We start from the raw sequence: 12930 nt of genomic DNA on the forward strand, positions 1-12930 counted from the left end.
ATCAACTTTACCCTTGGTGGGGTGTAGACCATCCTTGTCTATCTTGTGACCCAAGTACTCTACCAAGTTCTGAAAGAACTCACATTTCTGTGCCTTCACTCTTACACTGTGTTTTTCAAGTCGTTTGAGTACCACTTCCAACCTTTCATCATGTGTCTGCCTGTCAGGGGCTGAGACGAGGATGTCATCCAAGTAACACACCACACCTTCAATTCCCTCTAGAATTTGTGTCATTAACCCTTGAAAAATCCCTGGGGCTGATGATATACCAAATGGAAGCCTTATAGTTGCTGCCTTATAGCGCCAGAGGCCCGGGTTCGATCCTGACTATGGGTGCTGTCTGTATGGAGTTTGTACGTTTTCCCTGTGACTGTGTGGGTTTTCTCCGGGTGCTCTGGTTTCCTCCCACACTCCAAAGACGTTCAGGTTTCTAGGTTAATTGGCTTCACTAAAATTGTAAATTGTCCCTAGTGTGTAGGATAGCGGTAGTATATGGATAGTGCTAGTGTATGGGGTGATCGCTGGTTGGTGTGGACTCGGTGGGCCGAAGGGCCTGTTTCCATGCTGTTATTCTAAAGCCTAAATCTGTGACGTGTCAACCATCGGCCTTAGTTTGCACCACAGTTCTAACCATGAGTAGAAAGTCAATTCGAACCTACGGATTTAGACCAGCAAAAATAGAACCTCGAGTCACCCGAATCACATGCGGAGTCAAGTATGAACTCAACCTATGTTAATCAATGGTAGTCAATGAAACTGTCACACAAAATGGTAGAACTCAGCGGGGCAGGCAGCATCTCTGGAGAGAAGAAATGGGTGACGTTTCGGGTCGAGACCCTTCTTCAGTCTCCTGAGATGTTGCCTGTCCCACTGAGTTACTCCAGCATCTGCAGTTCCTTCCTATACAAAATAGAACAGCAGAACTAGCACTTATATCGGTAAAAAATATTTATTAATTTTGCATACTCAACATTTAAAATGCAAGCTTTACTAACACCTGCTACCACAAGGTATATATTGACAGAAAATAATTTTTGCTTGATTGCCCCTTTTATTTAGTATTGAAAAAGCCACAGCCAAGATCAATAGAACAATTATTCGCCCATATTCTGCTCAATCGTGCCTGGTTTAATTTTGTGAACAGAGATACAGAATACCAACCGGCCCCTCTGTGCCAAACATGATGCCGAGTTAAACTACTCCCTATCGGCTGCATGCGACCCCTTTCCCTCCATATTCAGATCCATGATCAGTTTTGTCCCATCAAAACAGGGAATCCTTACTCAAGAAGCCAAACATCTTTGACTTGTAAAGCTGTGTTGTCACCCATTCCAAGGATAAACTTCAGCAGAAGTGTTAATGCAGAGATTTAGAACTCATTCGCGTTGTGAGTGTTTCCCAAATCAACTATTAGGGGCGCACGGTGGCGGAGCAGAGGAGTTGCCGCCTTATAGACATCCGGGTTCAATCCCGACTATGGGTGCTGTCTGTACGGAGTTTGTACGCTCTCCCCATGACCGCATGGGTTTTCTCCGAGATCTTTGGCTTCCTCCCACACTCCAAAGACCTGCAGGTTAATTGGCTTGGTATTAATTGTAAATTGTCCCTAGTGTGTACAGTAGGGTAGTGTTGATGTGCTGGGCCAGAGGGCTTGTTTCCGCGCTGTATCAATCTCTAAACTAAACCTGGCTTCATCCAAGACGCCAAAACAGAATGAATTCCTAGAAGATGGGAATTTATTTTGATGTCAATTCAGGGCTTAAGACTCAAACCACACCATAGAGATTTAGTTAGGAAAATACGCAGAAAAAGCTGCAGGCCAACTGTTTATATTGACTAGCTGCCAGATAGAAACCTGAAATTTAAATTTATCGTTGAGAAATAAGGAACCTGTGCATCACCACTTTATGACAGACCATATTTATAGCCCTCATAAAGGTCAAGTGAATAAAAAATAGCATATTTCCGGAACTAAAGATTTAATAAGTGTAAAAATTAATCAGAATAGAAGCCTGATTTTTACTTAACACATTTCACACTTTTTACATGCTTGCAGCATCTGTAAAGTAAGCCGTGCGCAATTCTTCATTAGATCTTATTTACTCGTACATTTTAAAAAAAAGGTTCTTTCAAATTCTGGATAATAGATTCATGTTCACCTCCACAATCAGCCTGCTTAGTGCCACCCGCACTCGGCCAGAGCATAGAGTCACAGAGTGATACAGTGTGGAAACAGGCCCTTCGGCCCAACTTGTCCACACCCGCCAACATGTCCCAGCTACACCAGTCCCACCTGCCTGTGCTTGGTCCATATCCCTCCAAACCTGTCCTATCCATGTACCTGTCCAACTGTTTCTTAAATGTTGGGATAGTCCCTGCCTCAACTACCTCCTCTGGCAGCTTGTTCCATACACCCACCACCCTTTGTGTGAAAAAGTTCTGCCTCAGATTCCTATTAAATCTTTTCCCCCTCACCTTAAACCTATGTCCTCTGATCCTCGATTCACCTACTCTGGGCAAGAGACTCTGCATCTACCCGATCTATTCGTCTCATGATCTTATAAACCTCTATAAGACCACCTCTCATCCTCCTGCGCTCCAAGGAATAGAGACCCATGCTAATAAACCTCTGCCTAGTTCCTCTGTCCCTCTCTTCCCCTCCCCCTTCCCAGTTCTACCTCTATCTTCCTGTCTCCGCCTTTATCCTTCCTTTGTCCCGCCCCCCTGACATCAGTCTGAAGAAGGGTCTCGACCCGAAACGTCGCCCATTCCTTCTCTCCCGAGATGCTGCCTGACCTGCTGAGTTACTCCAGCACTTTGTGAATAAATACCTTCGATTTGTACCAGCATCTGCAGTTATTTTCTTATATTATTCTGCCTATAGCTCAGACACTCTAGTCCTGGCAACATCCTCGCAAAGTGAAAATAAAATCTTGGCAGTGAACAGGTTAAATACAGCACAGCAGGAGGGACCATAACAGAGTCAAAAGATCGTGATGCATAAATTGGTGTTATCTTCATTGTCGTGTTGAAACAACATCCTCATTAAACCCATAGGCTTTTGTCTTAATGATGCTTCGTTGCATTTGGAATACTAACCTTCTGTTCAAAATTTTCTGGTGTCAGATAAAAATTGTAGAGAGGAACAAAATAATCTTCAAGAAGACCCATAAGTAGCACCAGATACACACCATCTGCAAACTGATATCAAGTAAAGATGTTAGAACAACTGTGCTTTTGTTCTGTAAAGCAAGCAACTCAATCCATATTACTCACAATTGAAAGTGGCGTCACAGGTAGGCAGGGTGGTCAAAAAGGCATCTAGCAGGTTTGCCTTAATCGACAAACCTGAGTTATTTTTAAAAATATGGTCTCCATTTATTGAATTTTTAGAAAAGTAAATGGGTTTGGCACAGGACTAAAATAAAAAAATTAAATTAAAAGTTGAAACTTGAGTTAGGGGTTGGATGTACAACTGTGGTTATTGTCTCCCGGATCTACTCCCTTTAATTTTTATTGTTAGATCCTTTTTTTTAACCCTCTTATTCTCTCTTCCCAAGTTTATAGTTTTATTTTTTATTTTTACTTTCTCTCTTCAAAAATTTTAAAATTGAAGCTATGTAAGAACTTTGTAACAAATGTGTCTTTTTATTTCTATTTGTACATATGCTTTTCAAAAATAAAAAATATTAAAAAATAAAAAAAAAGGCATCTAGCACATTGGCCTTCATCAGTCAGTGTATTGAGTATAGAAGTTGGGAGGTTGTGCTGCAATTGTATAAGACCTTGGTGAGGCCCACACTTATTGTGTATTGTGTTCAGTTTTGGTCACCATGTGTATGGGAAAGATGTTATCAAGCTAGAAAGGGTGCAGAGAAGATTTACGAGGTTGTTGCCAGGACTCGAGGGACTGAGCTATATGGAGAGGTTGAGCAGGATAAGACTTTATTCCTTGGAGCGCAGGAGGATGAGAGGGGGGGTGAACTTATCGAGGTGTACAAAATCATGCGAGGAATAGATTGGGTAAACAAACTGTCTTTTGCCCAGAGTAGGGGAATCGAGAACCTGAGGACCTAGGTTTAAGGTAAAGTGGGAAAGATTTAATAGGAAGCCAAGGGGTAAAAGGTTTTACACAAAAGGTGGTGGGTGTATGAAAACGAGCTGCCAGAGAAGGTAGTTGAGGCAGGTATATCACGTTTAAGAAGCATTTAAACAGGTACATGGATAGGTTAGGTTTAGAGGGATGTGGGCCAAACACAGGCAGGTGGGACTAGTGTGGATGGGGCACGTTGGTTGGCATGGGCAAGTTGGGCTGATGCTCTGATAGAGTCTGTATGACTCTGAAATATTAGTAATTTGTTCTACTTCGACAACACAATCACCAGAGCATCATCAAGTTTGGATTCTGTATATATATTTTGTAAAGTTCTTCTCAAATGATTTTTGCGGATTGCATATTGGGGATCTAGGTATACACACTTATTTCCCTCAGCGTGAAAATGGGCTTATTTTTCTATGGGACAGTGTGATTGTCATTTCTACAAATGCTATCACACTTGTCTGTTGCACAGATTACAGAGGGTGGGTCAAGTAGGTCCATCTTTAGAGGCACATGAGTCAGCAGACGCTGGAATGTGGAGCAAACAATAAACCGCTGGAATGTTTATCGCTGATGATGCTTCACTTAATGCTTGCCTAGACCTAGTGTGGCACTTATGTCCTTCGGCACTCGAAAGCCTGTGGTGGTGCAACCAAGCCAGCCTTGGTGATGAACACTGCAGCCCTGTGCTGTTCCAACATGGAGGAACACGATTCATCAGATTGTGCGGCACAGTGGCGCAGCGAGAGTTGCTGCCTTACAGCACCAGAGACCCAGGTTCGATACTGACTACGGGCATTGTCTGTACGTTCTCCCCGTGACCTGGGTGGGTTTTCTCCTGGATCTCCGGCTTCCTCCCACACTCCAAAGACGTACAGGTCTGTTCGGCTTGGTAATATTGGAAATTGTCTCTAGTATATGTAGGATAGTGCTAGTGTGCGGGGATCGCTGGTCGGCACGGACTTGGTCAGCCGAGGGGGCCTGTTTCCGTGCTGTATCTCTAAACTAAACAGATGAGAGGCTGAAGCATAAATAGATATGAACCATAAATAGAACCACTGTCTATTATTGAAGGAACTAATCGTAAAGTGTTCTTTATCAAAGGGGAGGGTGTTTGGAATATTTTATCATGTAATCAATCGCTTTGTTTGTACAGCTTGCTGAAAAACAATTAGAAAACATTCTCAAACATCTCTACCTGTGTCTCCAGTTCTGTCACCTCCAAGTTGAGTTTGTTCAAATGTTTATTCACAAAGGTAATAAGTGACTGGCAAGACAAAATAATAAAAACAAAATCTTATAGCTCTATTCATTTTCAAATCAAGATAGCCTGTAGAAAATAGAACATTCTGGAAGTCCCCCACAAGTCGGGAACATTTGCGGAGAAAGAATCAGAATTAATATTTCATCTCAATGCCCTTTAATCAGAAATGGAAAAGAAAGACATAAAAACTCATTTTAAGTTGCAGAGAAGAGATGGGGAGGGGCGGGTGGGGAGGGGGGGAGAGAGGTTAGCAGAGAGGACAAAAGGAAAAATATGCTGTACGGTGAGGAAAAGGTGTGGCTAAATGACATTTTAAGTTTGCCATTTAAAACTGAGGTGAGAAGAAACTTTTTCACCCAGAGAGTAGTGAATTTGTGGAATTCTCTGCCACAGAAGACAGTGGAGGCCAAATTACTGGATGAATTTAAAAGAGAGTTAGATAGAGGCTAGTGGAATCAATGGGTATGGGGAGAAGGCAGACACAGGTTACTGATTGTGGATGATCAGCCATGATCACATTGAATGGCGGTGCTGGCTCAAAGGGCACCTATTTTCTATGTTTCTATGACAAAGCTGAAAATTGAACCATCTCACCTGGAGAAGAGTAAATAGGAGAAGACAAGTGCAATCTGACATTACCAAGAGGGATAAAAGCTAGAAATGGTGCAATAGGTGGTCAAAAACCCGGGCCAACAACCTTTACAAAGAAGTTGCCAGGACTGAAGGGCCTGAGCGATAGGAAGAGGTGGAGCAGGCTAGGATTGTATTCCTTGGAGCGCAGGAGGAGGGGGGTAATTTTATAGAGGTGTATAAAACCATGAGAGGAACAGATCAGGTAAACACACAGTCTTTTGCCCAGAATAGGGGAAACCAAGAACCAGAGGACATAGGTTCAAGGTGAGGGGGGAACCTGAGGGGTAACATTTGTTTTTATACAAAGGGTGGTGGGCGTATGGAATGACCTGCCAGGTAGTTGAGGCAGGTAATATCGCAATGTTTAAGCAGCATTTAGGCAGATACATGGATAAGATAGGTTTAGAGGGATATGGGCCAAACGCAGGCAGGTGGGAAAGTGTAGATGGGGCATGTTGGTCGGTGTGGGCAAGTTGGGCGAGGGGCCTATGTCCACACTGTAGGACTCCATGACTCTATATCAGAAATTGCAGAGGATCCTGTTGATCGTTAGATCGGTGGTGTGGAAAGTGGGAACAAAGAGAGGAGGAGAGAGGTGGTGTGGAAAGTGGGAACAAAGAGAGGAGGAGATAGGTGGTGTGGAAAGTGGGAGCAAAGAGAGGAGGAGATCGGTGGTGTGGAAAGTGAACAGAGGAGAGAGTGAGAACGAAATACAGGATATCATACATATATACAACAATGAAACAGTAAATAAAATTCTGGCATCGTACCATGGCATTGCTCATTGTTGGTGGTGCGAGAACATTGGACAAACAATATAACAAACGGTAAAATAACACTAGGACTAGTTTATGCTGCAAATGAATGTCAACCAGTTTTGGATCAAGGGTAAGGTAATACTTACACAAACCTTACATTTTAAAAGTTTGCTTCCAGTAAATCACTTAAAAATAGGTGGTTTTGATACAAGATTAGCAATGCCGGATGTTTTCTACTTAGATCTCATAGCTTACCCACTTATTTTGATTAACTCAGTGGGTCAGGCAGCATCTCTGGAGAAAAAGAATAGGTGACGCTTTGGGTCGAGACCCTTCTTCAGACGTCTGAAGAAGGGCCTCAACCCAAAACGTTACCTATTCCATTTCTCCAGAGATGCTGCCTGACCCGCTAAGTTATTCCAGCTATTTGTGTCTATCTTCGGTATAAACCAGCATCTGCAGTTCCTTCCTACATATTTAGATTGACTAAAGTTTTCAGAAGTTTTAAAAAGTAGTGAATTAGTCAGGAAGTAGAGATTGAGAAACAGTAGTACAAGGATAAAGATTATTATCATTACTGCCCACAAAATGGGTTCTCAGAACATGAAGCATTTGCAAGGAGCTGCCAACACTGACACATATCGAAGAGAAGGAGGGAAGTATTTGAAAAGGAAGAATATAAAATGATGCCACAAAGAAATGAAAAGTTAAAAGGAGTATAGTGGTTGAAAACGTATAAGATTATTAAGGGGTTGGACACGTTAGAGGCAGGAAACATGTTCCCAATGTTGGGGGAGTCCAAAACAAGGGGCCACAGTTTAAGAATAAGGGGTAGGCCATTTAGAACTGAGATGAGGAAAAACCTTTACAGTCAGAGAGTAGTGAATCTGTGGAATTCTCTGCCTCAGAAGGCAGTGGAGGCCAATTCTCTGAATGCATTCAAGAGAGAGCTAGATAGAGCTCTTAAGGATAGCGGAGTCAGGGGGTATGGGGAGAAGGCAGGAACGGGGTACTGATTGAGAATGATCAGCCATGATCACATTGAATGGCGGTGCTGGCTCGAAGGGCCCGAATGGCCTCCTCCTGCACCTATTGTCTATAAAACCTGTAGCACTGGCACCGACCGAATAGAATAGTATCCTTCTGTGCATTGAATAGGTTCATTTAGTTTAGTTTAGAGATACAGCGCGGAAACAGGCCCTTCAGCCCACCGAGTCCGCACCAACCAGCAATCCCCGCACATTAACACAACCCTACACACACTAGGGACAATTTACATTTACACCAAGCCAATTAACCTACAAACCTGTACGTCTTTGGAGTGTGGAAAGAAAACGAAGATCTCTGAAAAAACCCACGCAGGTCACGGGGAGAACATACAAACTCCATTCAGACAGCACCTGTAGTCAGGATGGAACCCGGGTCTCTGGCGCTGAAAGGCCGCAACTCTACCGCTGCACCACAGTGCCGCCCATAAAACCTGACCTTAAGTATGATACATTTTCACTTCACTTCAGAAATCATGAATCATTACATTTTGTTCAATCTATAGGTTGCATAGTATAAAAAATTATTCCAGAATTAACATTTCAAATCTCGATTGTGAATTTACCTTTTTTACAACACTGAGCTTATCAGGTGCATGGTCGAATAGTGTATCAAATGCATCTCGTTCTGAAATAATAAATGAAAATACAATTCAGGTACTGTGGTAATAATTCACAAACCTAAATTCAATTTCCTTAGCATTTACTCCTTCAATGGAGTGCGAAGTCAGCAATGGCACCTTTTGGTACCTTGTTCAACTGTACTCTATTAAAGGTTGCTGTATAGTAATGTGTACTAAGGAACTGCAGATGTTGGTTTACATCGAAGATAAGACACAAAACACTGGAGTAACTCAGTTGGTCAGGCAGCATCTCTGGAGAAAAGGTGTAGGTGACATTTTGTGTCTGTAAGAGGTTCTCGACCCAAAACATCAGCTATTCCTTTTCTCCAGAGATGCTGCCTGACCTGTTGGGTTACACCAGCATTTTGTGTCTATCTTTGCTATAAAGTAACAAATAGGTGTAAATCTTAAAAACCGCCTCTGTCCTTTTGGCTTAAGGGGTGCGAGAGGAGAGAGGCTGCAGTTTTTACTCGAGGAGTGATAGGAGCAGAATTAGGCCATTCGGCCCATCAAGTCTACTCCGCCATTCAATCATGGCTGACCTATGCCTCCCTCCTAACCCCATTCTGCTGCCTTTTCCCAATAAACCCTGACACCCTTACTAATCAATCGTTTTATAAATATTTCAGTGAACTCAAAGGAAGGGGAAAAATATATGAGCACTCCAGACCCCTGTTCCAGCAGCAAACCTTCCGACATTCCTAACCTCTGGTGGTTCAGGACCCCAACGCTAGGTCTGGCTGCCCACCCTACTCTGGATCCCAGGCCCACTCTTCAAACTCATAAGTGAGCCAGATGCTGAACTATTAGGATTTCTGAAAAATTGGATGCCAGTTAATCAGAGTTTTCCTCCCGTTAATAATTGCATACATATCGGAGTGTTCCCCCCCCCCCTCACACATCATTGTAATTTGGCTTGAAATTAGCTTGTGATGCAATGTTGTGCCTTATCTGTACCTGTTTTAACAATTACCTACTTTGATACTACTTTGGTGAGGCCTGCTCTGACATCAAGAAATGCAGTCTGAAGAAAGGTTCCGACCCAAAACGTCGCCTATTCTTTCTCTCCAGAGATGCTGCCTGACTCGCTGAGTTACTACAGCATTTTGTGCCCATAAGGAAATGCATGATGGCTTACAAATTCCAGCCATTAAACTGGTGAAGATTCCTTACATGCTCCTGATACGGATGGTACTGTACACCCCATCTTAAACCTCAAAGATATTTTAAAGGAACGTTGTTTCAAAGGGGCAATATCCCAATGTACTAACGAACAAATAAACATTATATATGTGGGAAGGAACTGCAGCTACTGATTTACACTGAAGATAGACGCAAAATGCTGCAGTACATCAGCGGGACAGGCAGCATCTCTGGGGAGCAGCAGTGGGTGACGTTTCTGGTCGAGACCCTTCTTCAGCCTGAGAGTCAGGGGCCAATTATATATTTGTTTTAGATTATTGGTGCAACAATGATTGAGTTTGTTCTGTAATTTACTTACCAAATTTTCCCATCATCATCCTGCAATACAAAAAAACAACAAACTAGTTGAGAATTATACCCAACAACAAAACATTTATATCATCTATGCGTGTTATCGGAAATAAGGTAGACTTTGTGAAATTCCTGAGAATTTGTTTTATACTGCACTACACAATAACATGGCAAGCGGTTTCAATGGTAACGCACTGATAAGAGTTTAGATCCCGCTATTCACAAAATGAAAGAAAAATTACATGTGCTGCCATGCAAATCAAAAATGGATTTTATAGAAACAGAAGGATCTTGCTTACAAACACCTTGATTGATTTTTTTTTTTAAATTCCTGGATACAACCAGGGATTTGGCGAGAAGCAAAATGTTGTGCGGTCGAGTGACTGCAAGGGTTTCTCTGTGAAAATTATACTCAAGGAAAAAAGTGAAAGTAAGGGTGGGGGGGGGAGAGATTTAATAAGAACCTGAGAGGCAGCCTTTTTACACAGAGGGTGGTGGGTGTATGGAACACACTGTCAGATGAGGTAGTTGAGGCAGGTACTATCACAACGTTTAAGAAACATTTGGACAGGTACACGAATAGGATAAGTTTGGGATATGTGCCAAACACAGGCAGGTGGGACTAATATAGATGAGGCATTTTGGCTGGTGTGGGCAAATTGGGCCGAAGGGCCTGTTTTGTTTTTGCGCAGTATGGCTCTCTACTTCATCTAATGAAGTTTCACAACCATCTTCGTAACCTGGCCATCTGCAGAAATAATGCATCTGTCATTATTTCTTCCAGATCCCATATTTGAATCCAGCGAGAACGATGACATATTTCCTTGCTGCAAATGCGCCAGGTGTGATTATTTCAATTCATAACAGGCCCAGGTCCATCGGATACACACGAAGTCCAGCTGAGATTAGCAGTGGAACAAACGACACTAAGTCTGGGCAAGGAAACGTTAAAGGACATACAGAAAAGGCATATGGTATTTGCAGCTTCCAATGAACATTTCAGCAGCTTACTCATTGAAAGAATGTGGCCACAACAAATTACTTCATGTTAGATCACATTTTGATGTCAAAATCTGGGCCAGTTTGTGGAAGTGATATATTTATAGGGTATGTGAAACAGAAAACCACACCCTTCCAAAATATGACTTATTCGGCACGGTGGCACAGCGGTTGAGTTGCTGCCTTACAGCGCCAGGGACCCGGGTTCCATCCTGACTACCGCTGCTGTCTGTACGGAGTTTGTACGTTCTCCCCATGGCTTGGGTGGCTTTTCTCCAGGAAGCTCCAGTTTCCTCCCACTCTCCAAAGATGTACAGGTTTGTAGGCTAATTGGTTTGGTAGAAATGTAAATTGTCCCCAGTGTGTGTAGGATAGTGTTAATGTGCAAGGATCGCTGGTCGGCACAAACTCGGTCGGCGGAAGGGCCTGTTTCCGCGCTGTATCTCTAAACTAAATAGAATGTTTTCACTGATAAAAAGTGGATCTGTCTTATAAACATCAGGAAATGACAGGGCAGATTAATCTATTTTTCTTCAACAGTGGCTGATATTTGTAGTAAAAGCCCAACTTACTCGGTAGTGCTGGTAAACTCCTCTGTAACATGTGATGTTTGAAGGATCCCTTCTTGCTTCTGCAACCATACAAAAACAATCCAACAATGCAGAAGCTAAAACAACTTCACCATTTAGAACTGCACCACGTGTCTATAATATCATCAATAATGTGACATGTGTGCAGATGAATAACTATGGGACAGGCTGGTGACACAGACTGGTGAGCCAAGGGGGTCATGACTGTCTGTGTTTCGTTCAGGTCAGGAATTAAAAATACTATCTTTGTCCCTGATCAAAGAAGGTCAACCCTTTACAAATAACGTATGAAGTATCAGCCCCCTGGGATGCTATAAGGTTGACTACCTGCAAATATCCAGGAGAGAGCAGATAGCAAAGTAAACTGTGTAGGAAAGAACTGCAGGTGCTGGTTTAAATCAAAGGGTGACACAAAATGCTGGAGTAACTCAGCGGGACAGGCAGCATCTCTGGAGAGAAGGAATGGGTGACGTTTCGGGTCGAGACTGATGTCAGGGGAGTGGGCGGGACAGAGATAGTCGGAGACAGTAAGACTGATGGGAGAACTGGGTAGGGCGAGGGGATGGAGAGAGGGGGAAAGCAAGGGCCATTTGAAGTTAGAGAAGTCAATGTTCATACCGCTGGGGTGTAAGCTACCCAAGCGAAATATGAGGTGCTGTTCCCCCAATTTGCGCTGGGCCTCACTCTGACAATGGAGGAGGCCAAGGATAGAAATATCAGATTGGGAATGGGAGGGGGAGTTAAAGTGCTGAGCAACCGAGAGATCAGGTAGGTTAAGGCAGACTGAGCGGAGGTGTTCAGCGAAACGATCACCGAGCCTGCGCTTGGTCTCACTGATGTACAGGAGTTGACACCTGGAACAGCGGATACGGTAGCTGCGGTTGGAGGAGGTGCAAGTGAATCTCTACCTCACCTGAAAAGACTGTCGGGGTCCTTGGATGGAGTCAAGGGGGGGAGGTAAAAGACCGGTGTTGCATCTCTTGCGGTTGCAGGGGAAAGTACCTGCAGAGGGGATGGTTTGGGTGGGAAGGGTCGAGTTGACCAGAGAATTGCGGAGGGAACGGTCTCTGCGGAAAGGAGAAAGGGGTGGAGATGGGAAGATGTGGCTAGTGGTTGGAGGTGGCGAAAATGTTGGAGGATTATATGCTGTGTGCGACGGCTGATGGGGTGGAAGGTGAGGACAAGGGGGACTCTGTCCATGTTACAAATGGGAGGAGGGGGAGCAAGAGCGGAGCTGCGGGATATCGAGGAGACCTATGTGCAGCACTTTGGTCAATGTGGGTTGTTTTTAAATGTGCTATACAAATAAAATTGACTTGACTTGACTTGACACTAGCAAAGTAAACTGTTCCATTTCTCAATGTAGTTTCATTTTAGAGCTAGAGTACCTGATTGGTGAGCACGCAACAAAAGCTATTCACTGT

General features: G+C 43.4%; 1 protein-coding gene and 1 long non-coding RNA gene across 3 annotated transcripts in view; one reads left to right on the forward strand and one right to left on the reverse strand.

Annotated features, from left to right (window-relative positions):
• Nucleotides 1-12930, forward strand: part of LOC144603542 (uncharacterized) — a 46414-nt gene that overhangs the window by 18444 nt on the left and 15040 nt on the right. The gene's annotated exons all lie outside the window — the stretch shown is intronic.
• The window catches only part of parvb (parvin, beta), a 46066-nt gene that overhangs the window by 8174 nt on the left and 24962 nt on the right, over nucleotides 1-12930 (reverse strand). The window contains exons 7-11 of one of the 2 annotated variants that reach the window (XM_078416892.1): nucleotides 11489-11547; nucleotides 9925-9944; nucleotides 8367-8428; nucleotides 5298-5366; nucleotides 3100-3201 (exon numbers count right to left, since the gene is read on the reverse strand). In XM_078416892.1, coding sequence (XP_078273018.1) covers nucleotides 3100-3201; nucleotides 5298-5366; nucleotides 8367-8428; nucleotides 9925-9944; nucleotides 11489-11547 — 312 coding nt within the window. The remainder of the gene's footprint in view (nucleotides 1-3099; nucleotides 3202-5297; nucleotides 5367-8366; nucleotides 8429-9924; nucleotides 9945-11488; nucleotides 11548-12930) is intronic. The other variant, XM_078416893.1, reaches the window with a different exon arrangement.

The sequence above is a fragment of the Rhinoraja longicauda genome, chromosome 20 (assembly GCF_053455715.1).
Source record: "Rhinoraja longicauda isolate Sanriku21f chromosome 20, sRhiLon1.1, whole genome shotgun sequence".
In the NCBI taxonomy this organism is placed as follows: domain Eukaryota; kingdom Metazoa; phylum Chordata; class Chondrichthyes; order Rajiformes; family Arhynchobatidae; genus Rhinoraja; species Rhinoraja longicauda.